Source organism: Callithrix jacchus, chromosome 8 (genome assembly GCF_049354715.1).
Source record: "Callithrix jacchus isolate 240 chromosome 8, calJac240_pri, whole genome shotgun sequence".
NCBI classification, from domain to species: domain Eukaryota; kingdom Metazoa; phylum Chordata; class Mammalia; order Primates; family Cebidae; genus Callithrix; species Callithrix jacchus.
The window spans coordinates 126,203,190-126,225,476 of NC_133509.1; the positions used below are offsets into that span (position 1 = coordinate 126,203,190).

General features: G+C 52.2%; 1 protein-coding gene across 8 annotated transcripts in view; it reads right to left on the reverse strand.

Annotated features, from left to right (window-relative positions):
• CCDC88C (coiled-coil and HOOK domain protein 88C) overlaps positions 1-22,287 on the reverse strand; it is a 150,065-nt gene that overhangs the window by 82,166 nt on the left and 45,612 nt on the right. For 6 of the 8 annotated variants that reach the window (XM_035261282.3, XM_035261279.3, XM_035261280.3 and 3 more), the window contains exon 4: positions 6,706-6,775. The exons of 1 other annotated variant lie outside the window; for it this stretch is intronic. In XM_035261282.3, the coding sequence (XP_035117173.2) occupies positions 6,706-6,775 (70 nt within the window). Of the gene's footprint in view, positions 1-4,483; positions 4,647-6,705; positions 6,776-22,287 lie in introns of all 8 variants that reach the window. One more of the 8 variants, XM_078335611.1, reaches the window with a different exon arrangement.

Genomic DNA, 22,287 nt, shown 5'->3' on the forward strand with positions numbered 1-22,287 from the left:
AGGCCCCAAACTTTTGCAAACATGAAAGTTACATATATACATACATATACATGTGTACACAGGATTAGAGAATATGGGCCAGGAGAAATAAAATGAAAACAAGGGTAGGGGAAAAAAACACAAGAATGGCTCATTAAGCCTGAGTGGCAGACCCTGGGCCTCCACACCACAAAGCGAGCAGGCTGGAGCCAGGGCGGGATGGGGGAGGGCAGCAGGGCAGGGAAGACAGTGCTTTTGCTCTGTAGCCCAGGCTGGAGTGCTGCGGTGCAATCTCAGCTCACTGCAACCTCTGCCTCCCGGGTCCCGGTTCAAGCAGTTCTCCTGCCTCAGCCTCCTGAGGAGGTGGGATTACAGGCACATGCCACCATGTCCAGCTAATTTTTGCATTTTTAGTAGAGATGGGGTTTCACTGTGTTGGCCAGGTGGGTCTTCAACTCCTGACCTTGTGATCCACCCATCTTGGCCTCCCAAAATGCTGGGATTACAGGTGTGAGCCGCCTCGCCCACTTTTAATTTTTAAAAGCACAATCTCAGCAGCAGGAGGACTGCTCCGCACAAGGCAGACTCTGAGCCTGTGCCTGGGTTGCCAAGGTGGAGGTCAGCAAGCCTCAGGCACACCCAGCCCTCACAAGTTCCCGGGGCCCTCTGAAGGAAGGCAGGGCTACACCACGTGGGTTACGAGAGAGATGTTTCCATGGGATCTGAAAAGCACTCCAAGGACACCCTGGGAGGAGAGCAAGTCAATACTGAGAGGGTTAAATATTAAATTCCAAGGAGTTTCAGGAGGCCTGCTTCCTCTGGCCTATGAAACCTAAACCTCAGCTGTCACAGAAGACCTCCTCCCTGCCCCAGGAGGTCACAGAAGACCTCCTCCCTTCCCCACGCTTGCGGCTCCTCATGGGACTCCCAGCAATATCCACCCCCCTGAGCTTGTTCCACCTAGAACACCTTTCCTTGCTTTCTCTGTCCAAGCCCTTGCCCAGATATTGCCTCCTCCAGGAAGCCTTCCTGACCTAAGCAGAATGCATCAGGCTCCCTGCACTGGCTGTGAAGCACATTCTTGCACCATCTTCTGTCCTGGAATAAATGTCGCTGTGACTCTGTCTTCCCTTCCTGCCTCAACACAGACTGGGGGCTTCCTGGGCAGAGGTAGCCTGTTCATCCCACCAGTGGAGGGGAGCTGAAGGGGGGGACTGGACTGAGCTCTTTCTGCGAGCCTCTGGCCGAGGGATTTAAGCAGCCAGCTTAGATGAGGAAGGATGCAAGGGTGTTCCAGTCTTTTATTTGGGGAGGTCAGAAGTCTGGCCTTCTGGCTTCCTCACCCAGTGCAGTAAATACAGATAAGAAGGAAGGTTGGTCAGAGCATTTTGTGTGCACAGAACCCTGACTCTTCAGGGTGCTTCCTCTGTGGCTGTAATGTTCTCCCTCTGTAACCATCATAAAAGGGAGAAAACATAGGACAAAGGGCCAGGCCACAGAAGAGCAATTACTGAAACCCCAAGGCTATTCCCAAAGATTCCAGTGGTATTCACAGACAGGACCCTGCAGGTGTACATATGGAGTCGCAGCTCCTCCTGGGCTCCCAGAAACCCTGCTTGGCATTTAGAAAGTAAGAAACATCGGGGCAGACCAGTGATGGTGACCCTCTTGCTTGGAACCAGTGGCCAACTATCCACGAAAATAACCACCTGTACAATTTATGATGCTAAATCCATCTTTCACCTAGGGGGACCTCCATGCTGTGTGCCTCTGAATGAGCTCCTCTGCTCTCTGGGCTGGGATTCTGCATCTATATGGCTCGTTCCCTTCCATTCTAAACGGCTTCAGTGGGATTGGCAATGTGAGTCTGGAGCCACTACTGCACTTGAATGCAAACTCTGGAAGACAAAACAACTCTCTTCCAACACGACTGTCCTATGATTCATCGCAGAAAGTAATTTGCTAACACCCTGGCTTCCTGTCAGACAAATCTAGTTTTTATTTGTGCATGTGGCACTGTGACAGGCCTGGCTGCTGAGAACGATGCTGAGAAGCCAGAGCTGGAGGGACCCCAGAGCCCGTCTAGCTCCACCCAACACCCTCCCTTGTTGCTCAGACAGCACAGACGTGAGCTCCTGCTTCTCATAGGCTTCTTGTAGAATACACTCATCAGTAACCACAGAAGGTGTTTAATAGCTGTGCAGCTGGCAAGACGGTGAAGGCGGTTTTCAGGGGGTCATCTCAGGCCTAGGGGAGACAGAGACATGATACTAGGCGGAGAATGAATCTCACTTGACCCTGACCACTGACAAATGGCCTTCTTATCTGTGACAGCAAGTGGTTAACACCTGTTGGGGGCCCCAGCTTAAGGGAGGAACAAAGTGGAGAAAGGAAGAAAGGTGGGCGCCCTGCGCGGATGCTAGATTTACTGAGCACCTACCACGTGCCAGGCACTGATCTAGACATTCAGAATGCACCGACAACAACAACAAAAATCCCAGGGTTCCTGCCCTCATGAGTATACACCCTAGACGGGGAAGAGTATGCAATGTCACAGGCAGGAAAAAGTAAGTCAACAGTATAGTCACAGGTGCCGGAAGGTATGGAGGGAGGAAAGCAGAGCGGGACAAAGACGACGGGGCCACACTGAGCAGGACCTCGCAGGAGGTGTTCACATAGCTCGCTGGCAACCAGAACGGCCAGCGCACAGGCCCTGGTGCCCAGAGGGGGCTGCAAAGTGACAGTCAGCTGACTTGAGGAGTAGGCTGCTCGGGCTGCCATGCTGGGAGCAGACTGCAGGGGGCAGGGGTGAGGACACTGCCCTGGGGAACAGCCAGAAGGACGCAGGGTAGCTGAGGGGGGCACTGAGGGGAAACAAAGCAAAGGACGCTCTACGCCACTCACGCCCCAGAAGCCTGCACGCTGCGCCGCTATGGGGGCCCGTCTCTTCTGCTAAGAGCCCTCATGTAAAAGTGAGGACGGGGTTCAAGCAGGGTCCAGTCAGAGCCCAGGCCATGCTCAGAGAAAGAGAATATAGCAGTGAGGCACCAGACAGACCCCCTCCCCATGGACGCGGGTACAGCTGAGAGTGAGCTGCAAAACCACAGCACCATCAGAGCAGAAATTCAGAGACGGCCCCAGGGTGGACACAGCGCAAGGTGGGGAGGAGTTTGGGCCAGGAAGGGGAGATGCCGAGGAGAGGTTTCAAACACAATTTTAAGTACATGAAGTACTGTTTCCTAGTCACTGCACTGTCCTTGACTACCACCCAGGGTAGGAAGAGATTCTTACGGGTACGGGAGGTTAAGTGAGACATACAGAGAAACTAAGTTGTGACACCTCCCTTTTTCAGGTCAGAGAAAGGGGACAAATGCATAGCCTCTCAGGGTCTTTTAATATCTTTGTTTTGGGGGACAGCGGTGCTGTGTTGGGATCTGGAATATGGGAGCTTGTGATGTTATGTGCCCCAAACAGAAAAGTTACCCCACACAATAAAATGCTATAAATGGCCAGGCATGGTGGCTCACGCCTGTAATGCCAGCACTTTGGGAGGGGCGGATCACAGGATCAGGAGTTCGAGAGCAGCCTGGCTAATATGGTAAAACCCTGTCTCTGCTAAAATTACAAAAATTAGCCGGGTGTGGTGGTACATGCCTATAGTCCCAGTTACTTGGCAGGCTGAGGCAGGAGAATCGCTTGAACCCAAGAGGCAGAGGTTGCAGTGAGCCGAGATCGCGCCATTGCACTCCAGCCTGGGTGACAGAGCAAGACTCCCTCTCAAAAGAAATAAAATAAAGTTATAAATAGTACAGCGTCAGCATCCACCAGAAGGAGTACAAAGCAAGCCCCTCACACGCGAGGGGGACAGATTTAGTTGAAAAGCACACGCACACCCGACCCCTGGCAACCACACAAATTATAAAAACACCGACTTGGTTATTTGTTTAAAAAGAAACCAAAAAAAGAAAGCTTCACACATCTATTTTTACAATTGAAAACTAAAAATGCTGTTTCATAAATACATCTCTCTGCCCTTGACACTGGTGTCTGCTTCTTCCTACTGCTGGATGTCCCCCGTCAGCCTCCTCTGCTGTCAGAGCACCTTGGGGCCCCTGTCAAACCTACCCATCCGTGCACCCAGCTCCCGGTTCCCCAGCCCCGACGCACTGCCCTCCGTGTGCAGCCTGCCGAGGCCGCTGTCTAGCGCGTCAGTGAGCGCAGCCCAGGGGGCCCTGTGAGCCCCGGTGATGGACAGTTACTCCCACCCTTCACTTTCCCAGTGCTCACTGCCCAGTGTCTCCAACTCCACCTCTGGAGCTGGGACCAGAACCTCTTTGATCCATGCGGGCTGAGTATATACCATGGTGGTGCCGGGGACATTCAATTCACCTATCAACAGTCTAAAACCAGCTTCCCCCTGACGTTCTAAAGCTGGATTGTGGTTAGGGTTCTACGACTCTGTATATACACTTATGAAAAAAAAATCACTGAACTATACACTTACAATGGTTTAGAGCATGCAAATGGCACCTCAATAAAGCTGTTTTTAAAAATATCAGCTGAGGTGGGGACTACGTTCTCTGCCATGGACAATCTCTGTCTGTGGTGTTGGGTGGTGCCTGACGGCAGCGGGGCACAGAAAGGACAGGCTTCCAGATGGCATCCACCTGCAGGGATGAGAAGAGGGGAGTGCCAGCAGGAAGTGGGGCAAGTTATACAGGCGGCATCGGAGCTGAAGGTAGGGGTGAGGATAATCAGGGAGAAGGATGTGTTTCATATCAGGGTCAACCATATACAACTACCATTTTTGTTGGTCACAAAAGGCTGAATATTGGCAACTGCCTACAGTTCTACCTAACCCGTAGATGTCCGTGTGTGACAGATGAAGGGGCTGAGGTGTGGGGGCGGACAGAGGTTTCCAATCACCCTCTCTGCTTACAGGCCAACTGGCCAAGGGCATGGCACCCAAGCCCTCTGAGCCTCAGTTCCCTCACTGTAAACAGATATGGGCGCAGCCACACCCCAGAAGCACATTTTCATTCCTTCAAAACAAATTTTAATAAACTAAAGATGGAGTCTTGCCTGTCACCCAGGCTGGAGTGCAGTGGCACAATTACAGCTCACTGCAGCCTCAACCTCCTGGGCTTAAGCAATCCTCCCACCTCAGCCTCCCAAAGTAGCTAGAACTGTAAGTGCAGCCACCATGCCCGGCTTTTTTATCTTTTGTAGAGACAGGTCTCGCCACCACGCTTGGCCTTTCATTCCATTTTTAACTCATGTTCAGTGCCAAGCATGGGCTAGGCTTGCTAAGGAGTGACTGTCCTCCTCTCCTGTCCTCCCCTGTCCCCAGAGTGGACAAACAGCAGGACTAAGCCACTGCCAGCCTCTGCAGGCATCACTCTCATCCCCTCCCATGGCACCAGCCCCAAATAAACCAGGAAGGTATCACGGTTCTGCTCAACAAAAGAGACGCCACTTCCCTGAAGTTATCAGAAATCGTGAGAGTCCCCACTGTCCCTGGAGCCCAGGGCTGTGGCCAGCATGGGCTGCATTCGTCACCTCTGCCTTTCTCTGGGGGAGCTGTGAAATAAAGCTGGAACACACATGGCCCCACAGCAGAGCTGGCAAGGGAGCAGAACCAAGGCTGCCTGCTACTAACTCATGGAGTGGGAGAGGGCACTTGCTGTCACGGGCCACCAGGAGGGTCAGGGGTGGCCTCTGCAGAGTCCCCACGTAAGGCGGTGAGCACCCAAGGGCCAGAGCACTGAAGACTAAGTGGGGTCCCGGGAAGCTCCTCCTTCTGGCTCATGCAGAGAAATGGCGGACACCTCAGCCAGCTGGAGCCCAGAAAGAGTGCCCCCAAGCAACAGGGAAGCCGCTGCTGTCCACAAGCTATGGATGCAGGTAAACACACGCAAACGTGAAAGGAAGGCAAGGCATCACTCCATTTAACGCACCCAGGGAGTCATCTGTCAGGCAGACTAAGTTCTGACTTTCTGTAGGATGCCAGGAGGCCATTTCGTGTGATCTTTCTTTTTTAAATGTTATCATTAGGGATGAGGTCTCACTATGTTACCCAGGCTGGTCTTAAACTCTTGGACTCAAGTGATCCTCCTCCCTCAGCCTCCCAAAGTTTTAGGGTTACAGGAATGAGCTACTGCTCTCAGCCTCATTCGGTCTTTCAAACTCACACTGAGCATCAGAGACTGCGGGGACCTAGAACCCGTACCTGCCAGGAGAGCCGAGTCCAGCAGGGAGACCTAAGACAGATCAGTGAGCTCCGTCACCGAGCATGAATGAAGCCTCGTGGGACCCAGTGAACACAGATGTCAGTTCTCTAAAGAGATTCTTACTCTTGTCTAAGGTGCCACACTCCCTGATGGTGTCAGCTGATTCCACGTTTACTGAGGGGGTAAGTACACCGGGCTGAATGACTCAGGCACCTAAACCCAGACCCACCTTCCCAGGAGGAACAGGCCATGGCCTCGTCGGCCTCGGCACACACATCTGAGCGGTTGGGAAGGCTTCATTCTTAAGGAGGAAATGTGCTCTTGGCTGAATGCCTCAGGGTAATGAACCCTCACTCTTTAAAATCTCACCAAAACGATCATGTGTTTTCACTGTGCTGGCCCAAGCTGGCATCCAGAGCTCTACGGCCAACAGCTGCCCGAAGCTGATGGCACTGCCCGGGCACTGCAGGGGGGGAAGGGGGCGGCTTTCACTCACCAGATAGTGGGTCTCTGCCAATCATCAAAACATTGGGCAAATTCATTACAATCAGCTGCTGGAGAACTTCCTGCAGACACAAAGGGGAAAAGATACCATTAGGAACCGGAAACAGAAATAAAGAGGGATTAAGTAAATTGCGATTAATGAAGCCCCGGGTGGGTGCGCAGCCACCCTGTGGTGACTACGAAGGTGGTAATAATGACAGCAAGGGGCACGTAAGACACAAACTCAGGAGCCAAAGCCTCACTGTATTTGTCTTGACAGTTAGCAAATAAAAAGTATGTCTACAAGAGATTTAATGGGGTTATGAAAAAAGAAAAAGTATATTTTAAAAAGAAAATAAAAGCTAAAATTATGTCTGCATAGGTAGAGAGGCTTTCGGGAAAAAAAGGTGATGTATGACATGCTAGGATAGCAGTATTTTTTTTTTAAAGATATCCTTATTTTCATCATAAGAACAGCATGGGAAAATAAAAAACAAAAAAACAGAAAAGATATCCTTATTTTTCAGCCAGGTGCACTGGCTCACGCCTGTAATCCCAGCACTTTGGGAGGTATAGGCGGGCAGATCACAAGGTCAGGAGATCGAGACCATCCTAGCCAACATGGTGAAACCCCATCTCTACTAAAAACACAAAAATATTAGCCAGGTGTGGAGGTGGGCACCTGTAATCCCAGCTACTTGGGAGGCTGAGGCAAGGAGAATCGTTTGAACCCGGGAGGCGGAGGTTGCAGTGAGCCAAGATTGCACCACTGCACTCCAACCCCGGGTGACGGCGTGAGACTCTGTCTCAAAAAAGAAAAAAAAAAAGATATCCTTATTTTTATCATATGGCTTGAGCAATTCAAAAATAAGGAGGCCAGGCACTACAGTTCATGTCTGTAGTCTCAATGCTTTAAGCTGCCGAGGTGAGAGGACAGCTTGCTTGAGGCCAGGAGTTTGAGACCCAGCCTGGGCAACATAGCAAGACCCCATCTTCTCTCTCTCTCTCTCTCTCTCTCTCTCTCTCTCTCTCACACACACACACACACACACACACACACACACACGAATTAAATTAGCCAGGTGTCCCTGCTACTTGGGAGGCAGAGGTGGAAGGATCGCTTGAACCTGGGTGGTCGAGGGTACAGTGAGCTAACATCTCTGCACTCCAGCCTGGAGAACAGATGGAGATTGTCTCCAAAAAGAAAAAGTAACAATAATAGGGAATAAATATTAAAGAGATGCTACTGGGCCTTTCTAATCTGATGGTTCAGGATCCAGCACTAAGCATGTCTTTTACAAGTTATAAATGGGACACTTCTCTCGTTTACAGCACAGACTTTCTTAGTGAGGGATACATCAGAACTGCTCTGCACAGGCAGCAAGCTGCCTTCTGGCCCTCACACCAACGGGCTTGGAGAGAAGGCCCAGCCATCTGCTATCAGTCAGGCTTGCTCGTCTGGGTCCGTTTTACAGGCTTTCCTCAGTGCGCCTGCGCACAGCCCTGCCCGCCACTTACATCCCTGAGTATTTCTCAGGGCAAATCAGTCTTCCATGCCCAGATGCACCGTGTCATTCACAAATAAGGAGATCTTAAAATTCCAGTCCTGGCAGGGCACAGTGGACACACCTGTAATCCCAGCACTTTGAGAGGCTGAGGTGGGAGGCTTGGGCCTGGAGTTCGAGACCAGCCTGGGAAACATAGGAAAAACCCGTATCTACAAAAAATTAAGAATCAGCTAGGTGTGGCACTGAGCCCTTGTGGTCTCAGCTACCCGGGGACTGCCTGAGCCCAGGAGTTTCAGGCTGCAGTGAGCTATGTTGCACAACTGCACTCCAGCCTGGGTGACAGAGCAAAACCCTGTCAAAAACAAAAAAAAATCCAATTTTACGGAAGACAAAGAATAGAGTGGGTTTCATAACTATTCGAAAAGTGACCACTACAGAAATTCTTCACCAAGAAAACTCCTCTTAGGCCTTTTGGAAAGTGTCTCTGTTGAGACACAACTAGTTTCACAAGTGGCTCTATTTTGTAACAGGCAGAATCTCTAACTAGCGCTAGAAGAAGAGGGGGTAAATGACACAACCCACATGGCCCAGGTGCATATCTCAGACCATCTCTGAGTCAGATTAGAATGGGGGGCCTATGTCACGTGCCGGGAGAGGCCAACACCTGCAGAGAACTTAGAAGATGTGGTTTTATGGCCCCCCATTTACTGTCTTTCTGTGGCTCGTGTCCACACTGCAGGAGGAGATGTGAAACCATGAGGTACGCCCCACTCCTGAACACACCAGCCCCCCTCCATTCAATGCTGGAATCACGTTTCTCAATTATCCAGGGTCACATGCAGCGATGGCTCATGCTTTCTCAAACGTGTCTCAGCAGGTAAGTATCTTTCCAAATTGGACAACAGTGTGAATTGCTGAACAGCCTCAGCCCTCCTTTAGGGCTTGGGAAAAGTCAATGTGAAAAAAACCATCTCTTAAGTGCATGAGTTTGCCAGAGGGTTCTAACACCCTTTGTCTACCACCCCCCGGCAAAATATACAAGTAAAATCAGTGAAATCTACTTTCCAGCTAACTCACTCAGTGAAAGGAGGGTGCCCAACGACATCGGCCTCCCTCTCGGCCTCAAGGCTACACTCCAGGCCAGGTGCGGTGGCTCACCCCTGTAATCCTAGTACTTTAGGAGGCCAAGGTGGGCGGATCACCTGAGGTCAGGGGTTCGAGACCAGCCTGGCCAACATGGTGAAACCCTGACTCTACTAAAATGCACAAATTAGCCAGGCGTGGTGGTGCATGCCTGTAATGTCAGCTACTCAGGAGGCTGAGGCAAGAGAATCGCCTGAACCCAGGAGGCAGAGGTTGCAGTGAGCCAAGATTGTGACACTGCACTACACTGAACTGTAGCCTGGGCAACAGAGCAAGACTCCATCTCAAAAAAAAAAAAAAAAAAAAAAGGCTATACTCCAGTGTTCCAGCCAACCCAAGGAAGAACAAAGGTCATCACCAGCAAAGCATCCACAGTCCCCTTTCCAACTCTTGGCTGGCTTTCTTCTGCCATTTGTCCAAGCTCAGCCCTGTAGCAGGGTCAACATGTTTGTAAGTGAGACGCAATATGTGAAATCATCTTGTTTCGTTGTTTTGTTTCTGAAATAATCCGAAGGTCATTGCAAAAAATGCAAATTGTTATTTTTATGCGAATGTTAATCTAAGCAAAATACTGCTGGAAATATTGCTAGAAAATGTATGTCTTCTCCTTCCAAAACAGGATGCTCAATTTGGTCTAATCAGTACTTTCTAGTTTTCCCACAAGAAACGTGTCATTTGTGCAATTAAGAAATAACGTTTTAGGAATGAACAATGCCTGTCTGAGTTGTTCCTTTCAAAACACCATGGGTCTCAAGATGGAATCCTATAGCCAAAGCCACTCCCAAGCCATTACCTGCCCCCCTTAAAGAACCATCAATCACATTTCCAGCAAAAACTGGCTCAGACACCACGGCTGTTCAGCAATATACATAATTGAGACATACTAATTTCAAATTTTCTATTAGCCACCTTTAAAAAAGTAAAAACAGGTGAAAATATTCAACTTTAAGCCAACAGAACCAAAATACAATCATTTCAACCCATAACTGACATAAAAATGTATTGAGATCTTTTACATTTCTTTTTCTCTCTTTTTTTTTTTTTTTGGTAGAGAGGGTGTTTCACCACATTGCCCAGGCTGGTCTTGAACTCCTGGACTCAGGCAATCCCAGCCATCTCAGCCTCCCAAAGTGCTAGGGTCACCTGGCCCCGGCTTTGCATTCTTTTTTCATACAACGTCTTTGAAATCAGTGTATATTACACTTACAGCACATCTCAATTCATATGCTGAATTTTCACTGGAAATACCTGTTTCCAGATTTCATGAAATCTGGAGTTGAAAAAGTACATTTGTTGTAGGTATAATATGCTGAGATTAAGAAAAAATAATTTTAAGAAAATCTTTTTAAAGAAAGAAAAGGTAAATTTGTATTCCTAGGTTGTTCCAAACACATTTAAAAGTTTTTCTACAACTGAACTGAGTACCAGTTTTTAAATTTAAATGAACTAAAATAAAAAATTCATTTCCACAGTTACACTGCAGTGTCTCCAGGCCCTGAAGGCCACACACAGCTGGTGGCTATGGGGCCCCAACACCAGACCTTTGCCCTCCCCCGCCAACAGTGTGGTGGGGTGGAGGGGCCTCAGAGTCAGACCTCAGTCTGGCAGGGACGTGAGAAGGCTGCTGACGAGGGGACCCTCCCACGTGGCATCAGAACAGAAAGCCGCTCACTTGGAGGCCGCAGCTGATGCTGTCCCGCCAGGGCACCTGGTCACACCCCGGCCAGCTACGTGTGAGGCAGGACCACACCAGGCTGTAGAGTGCAAGCCCAGTGATGCTCCAGACAGGGCTTCAAATTTGCCAACGAGCCCTCCTTGAGCCACTCTGGCCTTTGCAACAGCGGAAACAAGTGCCAAGGCAAGCTTGAGGGACAAGGGACACACAACAGCCTCGCTGAGGCCTCTGTCTTGTCACTGGTCCTTGTGGTCTGATGGACGGAGGAGAGGAGAGTCAGGCTTGGGGCACCGCCCTCCCAGGGAACCCTCTTCAGAGCACATTGTGGGGTGTGGCACCGCAATCGGGGTTGACTGCACCCCTCGCTCCTCCCCATTCCTCCCCCTTCTGCTTTAGCTTTGCTTTCGGATCCTAACATAAGATTTGGCTTTTCATAAATGACAGTGTGCCAACTGCATCCTGGAATGACTCCACGGCCAATTAAATGCTTTAAACAAACCAAAAGAAAAGTCAATGAACAAAGGGTCAGAGGCAGGTGCATTTGTGTTCTGGGTGCTGCAGGGGCCACTGGAGTTCCTAGGGGTGGGGGGAGAGCAAGGCTGAAAAGCACTTTGTAATATAAAAAGGGGAGAGGGCCCACCCACCCGACACTACCCTGGTCTCGAATCCAAAATCTAGGCTCTTATCAGTAGCCCTAGAGGAGGCCCTACACCCATGGGGGAGGGGTGGGGCCGGCCAGGAACCTCTCAGGAATCGTCTGTCACCCCAGCAGGAAGGTCCTGGGGTAGCAGCTGTGTCTGCAAACGGTGTCGACAGGCCTCCATTGTCAGCTCCCGACCCAGACACAGGCAGCAAACTGAGAGTGGCCCTGGGCATGCAGGGTCTCAAGGTTGGTCACACTGGCTTTTCAAGGTCCTGGGTGAAGAGTTCTAAGAACAGAACCAAAGAGGAAGGTGATTCTGAACCCACTGGGGACAAGCATGAATGTCCTTGTTGAGAAACAAAGACTATCCCCAAAACACAGGATACAGGTGTCCCATCCAGACTTTACAGGCGATGAAGCTCCAACAGGGGAGGATGATGTCAGATGGCAGAGGCGTCTGGTCAGGGAGTGAGGCCCGTGCTGGGTGGTGGGCCCACTGCTAACAAGACCAGAGTCCAGGCCAATGGCCTCCCTGAGCTCCTGATGCTAAGCACTTGTCACTGCTGGCTCCAGGAGGTCACAGGCACCCTATGGTCCCCTCCAGCCTAAGTGCTCTCCTCCTCTCCCCCAGCTCCCTCACATCTCACCCCTCCCAAGCAAAGGCCACCCTGCTGGGGCTTCTGCCCTCCTAAGAGGCACAAGGACAGAATGGGTGGCGGGCAGATGCCTGGAGCCGGTGCAGCAAGCAGGGACTGGGGCGGGACGGGACTGGGCTCTGAAGGACCCAAGGAAGAGGGCCTCCCTTCTCCACCTACGGTGGCCCCTCACACCCGACATGACCCTGTGTGGCTCCTGGAGCTTGTAGATGAAGCTCATTTTCTGTTTTGTCCAGTTGAGGCCATTACAGAAACACAGGCCGTTACATAACACCTGCACTGTTAGGGGACACGTCACTTCATTCCTTTCCAGCCCATCTGGATCTGGGACTTGGAAACAGTGCATCCACTCAACCATGTTCACCACGGGCTAAATGTCTTAGAGGCCCCAAACTGAGCCCCACTTTCTTTTGGGACCCCCTCCCTTGGTTTGGGAGTACCCTAAATGACATCCTCAACCCCACTCCAAGAACAAGCATGCGAACCCCAACTCTGAGTCGACCATTCACTATGCAGCCAACCCATCGATCACAGACTCTTAAAGGCCCTAATCCTCCCCAGAACTTCAAACGGAAGCATGAGAGGTGAGAGATTAGAGAAGAGCACTGGATGCTACGGCCACTCGTCCCATTTAGGAAGGCAGCAAAGAATGCTCAAAGGTGTAAAAAGACACATAATTGTACGCACAGTAGGAAATGTATGTTGAAAAAAGAAAATGAAACCTCCAAGGAAATATATTACGCTAAAATGACAGAATTTTCTTTATTACAGTGATTAGGACAAAAGCAAGTTTCCCCAGCATTTTCTAAATATTCTGGAAAGATTCCCACAGAGACCAGATAGACCACTCAAGGCATCTATTTGCCAGGTATTTCAGCTGTGAACATGACAAATCCACTTAAAATACAAATATATATATGGCCTGGGACCATGCCTATAATGTATATATACAAATATATATATGGCCTGGGCTCATGCCTGTAATCCCAGCACTTTGGGAGACCAAGGCAGGTGGATCGTATGATGTCAGGAGTTCAAGACCAGACTGGCCAACATGGCAAAACCCCATCTCTATTAAAATACAAAACTAGCCAGGCATGGTGGCGTGTGCCTGTAATCCCAGCTACTGGGGAGGCTGAGGCAGGAGAATCACTTGAACCTGGGAGGCAGAGGTTGCAGTGAGCCGAGATCACACCACTGCACTCCAGCCTGGGCGACAGAGCAAGACATCATCTAAAATATGTGTGTGTGTGTGTGTGTGTGTGTGTGTGTGTGTGTGTCCACTCTTCCCTCTGAGACAATTCACCAACTATCCAAGCTGAGGAATGAAGTAGGTTGTCATTTTAAAAAATACCCACAAAAAGCAAGCTGCGCCTCCAAGCAGCTTCTCACTGGGAGAAGCAAAGCCTCTTGCTTGGGAAGAACGGATGAGAGCCAGGAGCACCCAAGGGGCCTGCAACCAGTGATGGGGCACAGGGGTCCTGGGGAAAGGCTGACTCCCAGGGTACAGGCCCCATGAAGACCCAGAAAAGGTCTTCAGAAAAGGCCCGCTCAACACCTGAGGCAAAGTAACGGTCTCCTGCAAAGACTTCACATCCTGCCAGGGCCGGCTCAGCCTCTGTGCCTGCTCCATCACAAAGGCCATTTTCTCCACAGGTGGGAGAAACAGTACAGTCCTGGGAATGATTCAGGTGGAAACACCGCCGCGTGCATGTGTGGCGGGGTCAGCTTCAGCACCCACTGGAAACACCGCCGTGTGCGTGTGTGGCGGGGTCAGCTTCAGCACCCACTGGAAACACCGCCCTGTGCCTGTGTGGCGGGGTCAGCTTCAGCACCCACTGGAAACACCGCCGTGTGCGTGTGTGGCGGGGTCAGCTTCAGCACCCACTGGAAACACCGCCGTGTGCCTGTGTGGCGGGGTCAGCTTCAGCACCCACTGGAAACACCGCCGTGTGCGTGTGTGGCGGGGTCAGCTTCAGCACCCACTGGAAACACCGCCGTGTGCGTGTGTGGCGGGGTCAGCTTCAGCACCCACTGGAAACACCGCCCTGTGCCTGTGTGGCGGGGTCAGCTTCAGCACCCACTGGAAACACCGCCGTGTGCGTGTGTGGCGGGGTCAGCTTCAGCACCCACTGGAAACACCGCCGTGTGCCTGTGTGGCGGGGTCAGCTTCAGCACCCACTGGAAACACCGCCGTGTGCGTGTGTGGCGGGGTCAGCTTCAGCACCCACTGGAAACACCGCCGTGTGCGTGTGTGGCGGGGTCAGCTTCAGCACCCACTGGAAACACCGCCGTGTGCGTGTGTGGCGGGGTCAGCTTCAGCACCCACTGGAAACACCGCCGTGTGCGTGTGTGGCGGGGTCAGCTTCAGCACCCACTGGAAACACCGCCCTGTGCCTGTGTGGCGGGGTCAGCTTCAGCACCCACTGGAAACACCGCCGTGTGCCTGTGTGGCGGGGTCAGCTTCAGCACCCACTGGAAACACCGCCGTGTGCCTGTGTGGCGGGGTCAGCTTCAGCACCCACTGGAAACACCGCCGTGTGCCTGTGTGGCGGGGTCAGCTTCAGCACCCACTGGAAACACCGCCGTGTGCGTGTGTGGCGGGGTCAGCTTCAGCACCCACTGGAAACACCGCCGTGTGCGTGTGTGGCGGGGTCAGCTTCAGCACCCACTGGAAACACCGCCGTGTGCGTGTGTGGCGGGGTCAGCTTCAGCACCCACTGGAAACACCGCCCTGTGCCTGTGTGGCGGGGTCAGCTTCAGCACCCACTGGAAACACTAGAATTGTCGGACCAAGAACAATGATTTCATGAAGAAATGGGAAGAACTGTTTCTCCTTCTAAATGAAACTGAATCTCACGGCTTTGCTGTTTTACCAGGAAGGAAGAATATTAAAAAGCCAAGCGTTTAGGCCCAGGGATGCCCCTCCATGGGGCTGTGATGGGAGCTGCTAATGCAGAATAAATGACAGGAAAATCCCAGAAAAGTTCAGACGAAAGCTCAGCACAGGCATCCAAGGACGGAGGTGACACTCATGGTTGCCAAAGAGACCAAGATGGCCCAGACAGCAAAGAGAGCCTTCCACAGAGCCAAAGCAAAACCACAGAGAATGCCACTGTTGACCCACACATGCTCACAGTCAAGACTCAAACAGCAGAAGCTTGAGTGACATCAGCTTTGCAGGTGCACCCAGCACACCTTTAGACACTGTTTTCCCTGGAGCAAAAAGCCGGGGCACTTTCTACACCTTTAGCTCTGGTCTGGGGTTCAAATATTCAGAAGACACACCCTGCATACACCTTACAGCAAGCTGAGCAACCTGGCTGGGAGAGAGGAAGGCAATGGCAGCACAGCACAGGAAGTACTGCCAAACTGCCCACACAAGTCTGGGAAGGCTTCCCAGAGGAGGCAGCTTCTGGGCTGGGGTGTAGAGAATGCTTAGGAGTATGACACGTGAAGGACAGAGCCAGGAAATGTATTCACTGCTAAGTGTGGACAGCAAGTCAACCCCTCCATTACCGTGAGCATCAAACTGAACTACCTACACTCTCTGCGTATCCCACGGGGTGCCCCTCCTCCCACAGCCCCATCCCCAGATTACCACCTGCCAGACCCCACCCTCCCTCCCTCCAAAGCTCAGCTAAAACGCCCCCTCCTCCAGGCAGTCAACGATTTTTTTCTCCCCCAAACTCCTAATGCTTCATCTGCCCCCTTCTGTGGCACTTTCTATACTGTGCGTGTCAATCGCTCCCCACGCCAAAGTGGCAAAAAGTTGCTAATAGTGACAGTTGAAAAAAAATTTTTTATTTTTTATTTTTTTTTTTTGAGACAGAGTCTTGCTGTCTCCAGGCTGGAGTGCAGTAGCTGAGACTACAGGCATGCACCACCTCACCCAGCTAATTTTTGTATTTTTAGTTGAGATGGAGTTTCACCACGTTGGCCAGGATGGTCTCGATTTCTTGACCTCATGATCTGCCCACCTCAGCCTCCCAAAGTGCTTGGATTACAGGTGTGAGCCAATGTGCTGGGCCGACAGTTGGGAAAATTAAATCGAAAATATTCCTCAAAATGTATATTGCGTCCACAGTTTTTAAAAACCTCTATTGTGGAGGAGGCGTCTTCTTTGTCTCTTCCACGCTGACAAGGGAACCAAGACCTGAAAATTGATTGCTATCACTGCAATGAGAGTGTTTTCTCTGCTAATTCCCGTGCCTTGAAACCTGGCAAAATCTGACACCATATTCCTTAAGATTCACAGCCTGTAGCTGTTAGCAAAAGTTAAAAACATTTCAGAGTGGGAAAAAAAGCTTCGAATTTGTTTTAGAATTTTTCATTAGAACTTGCATAAGTGGAATATTGAATACAGATTTTTAAAGACATTCCAAAGTGAACTGGTAATGCTGGTTTGAATATGCCATGCTTTCCAACTGTAAAATCCCACATGCAATAGTTTTACAAGCAAACTGAGCAAAACTAAATTAATTTTAAATTCCTAAACTACAGAAGTGACTTCAGACAGGAGAGGCCCTACACGTATTCCAGTGTTCCCAGTGTCTAGTCCAGGGCTCTAGGAGAGATGTCTAAACCCTGAGGCAGTAACATTTCCAGAAACGGCCTGGGGCTGGCTGTGCTTTAGGCAGGTGGGCTGCTGGGGGAAACCCCCAGATGCTGTGTAGTCAGGAGGGATAGTCCATGGGTCTCCTTTGCAGGTGCTGGAATGTCCACACTCATCCCATTGATTAACTCTCCATAGGCCACATCTCACCAGCTCTTCCTGGGTTTGGCCAGGAGCAGCCCCTGAATGCATTTCAACAACTTGATGGCCAAGACAAACACCACCTGATGACCTGGCACCGGCAACACCCCCCACCTCATGCTCTGTCGCTAGAAACACCAGACAAGGGAGAGGTTCCATCTCCTTTCTCCTCCTTCCTCCCTGACATTCATGCGAGGTGGCCAGGACAATTATTAGCATTTCCAGCTTGAGGGAGCAACCGCAGAACCATGTCATCAATAGTTAGCCAGCAGGGTCGAGGCAAGGCCAGGGATAGAACCTCAGGCCTGGAGAGCTTCCCCCATAGACACCGTCTTCCCTGATCCCTGAAGCCAGGGCACGTTTTACAGCACAAGTCTGCCTCAAACCTTCAATAACAACTCATGACACAGCCTGCTGCCCAACCCCAGACAATCGCACCCCCCACGGTGTCACCCCATCAGAGGGTAACAGGGACTTGACCCCAAAACCAACACTTTCTGGGCTGCTAACTACACCCAGAGCACAATTTTCCTTTCTTTTTTTCCTTTTTTTTTTTTGAGATGGAGTCTCACTTGGTCGTCCAGGCTGGAGTGCAGTGATGGGATCTCATCTCATTGCAACCTCCGCCTCCCAGGTTCAAGCAATTCTCCCACCTCAGCTTCCCAAGTAGCTGCGATTACAGGTACCTGCCATCATGTCTGGCTAATTTTTGTAGAGACGGGGTTTCACCATGTTGGCTAGGCTGGTCTTGAACTCCTGCCCTCAGGCGATCCTCCCAACTGTTGGGATTGTGGGTGTGAGCCACTGTGCCCAGCCAATTGTTTTTTTATTCATTATTATAATTTTTCTTTTTTACCTCCGGAACATAGCACATTTTCTAATGTAGCCACTGAGAGGAAACCCAAGCAGTGATTCATCCTCACTGCCTGCACAAAGCCGGCCCACATGCTTGTAACTCCATCTGCACAGGGGCTCTCCTCTCTACCACGGTCCCCCCTTTGACTGGGGCGCGAGTCCTGGCAAAATGAGTGGCAATGACGTGCTTTTATATTACAAGACTGTCATGTAAAGCTACTGATAGATTCAATCCATCTGTTCCACCTCATTTTGATTAATCCTGAGGTCCCTAGGGCCTGACACCAACTGTAATCTACACAGGCCCAGGAGTGCTGGCTCCCCTAATAAGGCCACCCCATGTCTCAGTACCCAGCTACCAACTCAGCCCAGCCGAGGTTACCATATCATCGGAAAAGCCCCTCCCACAGAATACTTCATAACTGCCTGTCCTCGTGGCTGCATTCACAGAAACAAACAAGCTGGTTCTTTGTTCACAGAAAAGAAAACAGATTTCCTTTGAGCTGACCCAGGAGGAGAACCACTGGGAAGAAGCACCTGGAAACTCAGACACCACCACGTGAGGGCAGAGCCGTGAACTCCTGCCTCTGCTGTGTGGCCTCAGGCAAGTCACAGTCCCTCTCTGAGCCACATCCTCAACTGTACCAGGACCCAGACTCCACTGTCTCTAAGGGACTTCAGAAGGGGGGAGGGAGGGGCTGGAAAAGGAGACACTCCCGGCAAGAGAGGCAGCACAGCACATCTTTATGGCATTAACTCGGCTGCCAGCTCTCACCAGCAGGCAAGTGCCCACGCATTCAGAAGAACCCAGGGAACCCGGCAGGGAGGGAACCGGAGGATGTTTCAAGTACACCCAGGAGTGCCTGCCACCTTCCCTTTAGAGCTGTGTGATGCCTGGATTGCTCTGTGGGCAGAGTTGTCTTATCTGATGCCAGGAAGGGCCTCTTCTGAGCCCTTGAGCCAAAGAAGGGTGGGGGGCAGCCCTAGAAACACGGACAGGGCATGGCATTTGACTCCTTAAAGGGAACCTCTACCCATAAACGGTACCTCAGGAACCATTTCACAAGGGAATGCAAGCCTGATCAGTGTAACAGGCTTTCGGGACCACCTCCACCTCCGGCAGTGATGCTCCCGGCTGCCCCCGCCACAGGGGCAACGGGTGGGGGAGGGGAAGGCGGGCCAGCCAGTGGACGCCTCCATGCATAGACTCCAACAGCAGAGGGATGCTAAGAAGCTGAATTTTAAAACCAAGAGAGCCATAAAGAGTATCCACAGAGTCAGGAAACTGAGGCCCAGAGCAAAAAATGACAGAGGCGCAGCTGCATATTCAGGTCTGGAATCCCAGGTCTCCTTGGACTTCGCCCTAGGGCTCCTCATGCCACACCAGGAAGCTTGTATCCACTCAGCGGCGTCTACTGAGTGCACAGCATGCCTCAGCAGCGAGGCAGAAGGACTTCAGGGAATAGGCCAGGGTGGAGATGAGGGCCCTGTCGCACAGGGCAGCATCTGCAGCGGTTCTGGGCTGCCCCGTCCCCTGTGCTGAAGCCCACCCCTCCTGGCTAAAACGACAGCATCAGTGCTGGGGGCTGATACAAGGGCCCCGACTTTATGGCCATGAGGGATCATATGACTGGGACTTGGTGGGGGTAGAGCCGTTTTTTTTTTTTAAGTTTCTCGGAAAAGTATTTCTGCTGATGGATGGAAGAGTCAGTATTCCTGCTGATGGATAAGCAAGAAAGGGGCGGAGAGAGTGTGGACAGAGACGCAGGGTGGGCTGGGACAGGCAAGGCACCCCCGGCCAGCGTGAGTGTCGGGGTCCCACGGGAAGAGCCATGCACTCTCCAGGCCCGGCCGGCCTCACCAGGCGGTGGCAGGAATACCACACTCCACAGTTCCTCAGGACCAAGACTGCCTCTCTTGCCCCCAGCCAGGGGTGGCTCTGGCTGATTTCCTGGGCGGGCACCTATCTGCCCTGGGCACATCCTCCCTAGCTCAGCAGAAGCAAGACCTTCCTCGTCCCTGCAAGTAGCTGAGCTGGGAGAACGTGGTGCCTGCCCACACAGTGTCCCCTGTCCCACTCCACCGCTCACCCACCCAGGCCTGCAGGCACCTACGCCAGGGTAGGGCTGGAGCCATGCCACACCCTAGCAGCCCTTATCCGGCTGTCTGACAAGGCCACCTCACTCCCAGGCACAAGTCAGAGCAGGACGGCGGAGGGCACCTGGGCGCCTCCAGCAGTAGGTGGCATCTCAGACCACCCCAGCCTGCCAGGACCTGTGAGACTGGGAAAGGCAGGCGGTGGGGGCAGCCGGCGTCCCCCATGCCCCAACCTGAGCCCAGGCCTCAGGGCACGAGCACTGAAGCACTAGTGGCTGGGCCTCCTTGTCCAGTGTCCCAAGACAGGCATCTGGAGGGCAGGGAGAGCTCCTCAAGGAAGGGCAGCTGTTTCCTCTCTCGTTTATGCCACTGCATTTCCCAGGCACCTGCCGGGTGTCTGATGGCATGCCGGCTGGGAGGCGGAGGGTATGAAGCCAAGACTGCTGCCTCAGAGACAGGAAATGGAGATAGAGGAGGAGGACAAAGTCTGTGGGGGCCAGGAGGGGGCCCAGCGTGTGCCTCAGGGCCAAACCCTGATCTGGGGAGCTCACAGCCTGATCCCAGCAGCAAGTCAGGCACCCTAACAGAGGGATGGGAAGCACCTGAGCTGAGAGCTGGGGGCACTGGGAGCAGAGGAGAGCAGGGAATCCAGAAAGGTTCCAAAGAGCAACTGGCCAGAAGCTGAAATGGGGAAGAATGAGGAACAGGTAGCATCCAGGCAGATGGGGGGCGGGCGGCATGTGAATGCAGGGAGGGCCAGGAATAAGGTTAAGAAGACATAGAAGGTGCCCCCACCGTGTATCCTCCCACCACAGTCCCAGGATGAAGGACAGCTGAGAACCAGATGCGCACACAACCACTGTCAGGGAGTCCGAACCCAGCTCCATCTGCACGCATCTAAACCATGGCGGCGGCAGCTTTAACGTCCCCTCTGCCAGCTCCACCACCATGTTGCTGCTGGGCGTTGGCATCAACCCCTGCCAGGCGGCCAGAAAGGCAGGTGCCCAGGCAGGCAGGCACCACTTAACCTAGTGATGACCAAGTGTGGGCCTGGCACAAAATCAGGCCCCTGGAGGTGCTGGCTGAACCTAAGACCTTTCCTACACCCTCAGGTTTTGCTGGGGACTGTGCTCCAGGCCTGCTCAGGGGTGACACCCCTTCCTCCCTCCTGCTTCAATGCAGGGCAGCTCCGCAGGGGCAAACACAGGAAGCCAGCAGTCACCACAGGGAGCCCATAAAGGAAGATGGTCCCAGCCACCCATGTTTGTGAGGACGAGGTCCATTCTAGAGGTCCCCAGGAACAAACACACACAGCCTCCCCACCTCCGGGCTCAGGACTAAGGAGGAAGAACTGAGGCGAGACACCTCCTCTCTTCTCCCTCTGGCTTCAGGAGGGCTGAGAAAAACACACATGAATGCCGGTGCCCTATGGTGGTCTGGACTCACAACAGGTGACTTGGACACCACGCTGAGAACACCAGGGACAGGTCTGGCCCCAGGGGTGAGTGTGGCATGGCTCATCGGTGACACCTGCCTGGGGAAGCAGAACTTGTGCTGGGCAAACGGCAAAGGAGAAAGAGAAGGAGAAATTCTGCACACACGGGAACCAGGACTCTCCAGCGTGGATAAATGAGACTGTAATTGACCCTCCTTAGCCCCGGCTCCCCCTCCAAAAAAGCTTTCTGGATGAAACAGACAGTAGGGCGGGCATCTCATGCAAACTGGTCACTTTCAGTTACAGGAGTTTGCAGCAAAAGATCAGACTTCATCTCAAGGGCAAGAAACTCTCTATCACCAAGAATCTATTCTATAGCAGGAAGCCGGGGGAGGGCACATCAGGACACAGCTGAAAAGCTGGGGAGGAGGAAGGTTCAGAAATGGTAAGTTTCTAATGACTAATATCTTGGCAGGAAGCGAAAATCTCAACAGATATTATCAACTTTGCAGCAGCTGTCCAGGTTGGGGGTGGGGGCAGGGGTTGGAGATGACCTGGCAGCCCAGCTGGTCCCCTGCCTACCCCCACCTAACAAAATCCTCTCTGTCTGGCAACACTCGCCTCCAACGCCTTCCCTATTCAAATCCTTCCTCAAACCCCTCCGTCAGCAGTGCTCACTTCCTCAGCAATCAGTGCTCCCAGGCCCCTCTCTCATGTCCCCGCCTGAGTCCTGCACAGGGAACTGAGATCCTCAGGGTGCCTGGGGCAGGTGCTGGAACCTGCTCACCTCTGAATCCCCCCCGGGCTCTGCACAGCATGGCCCACAG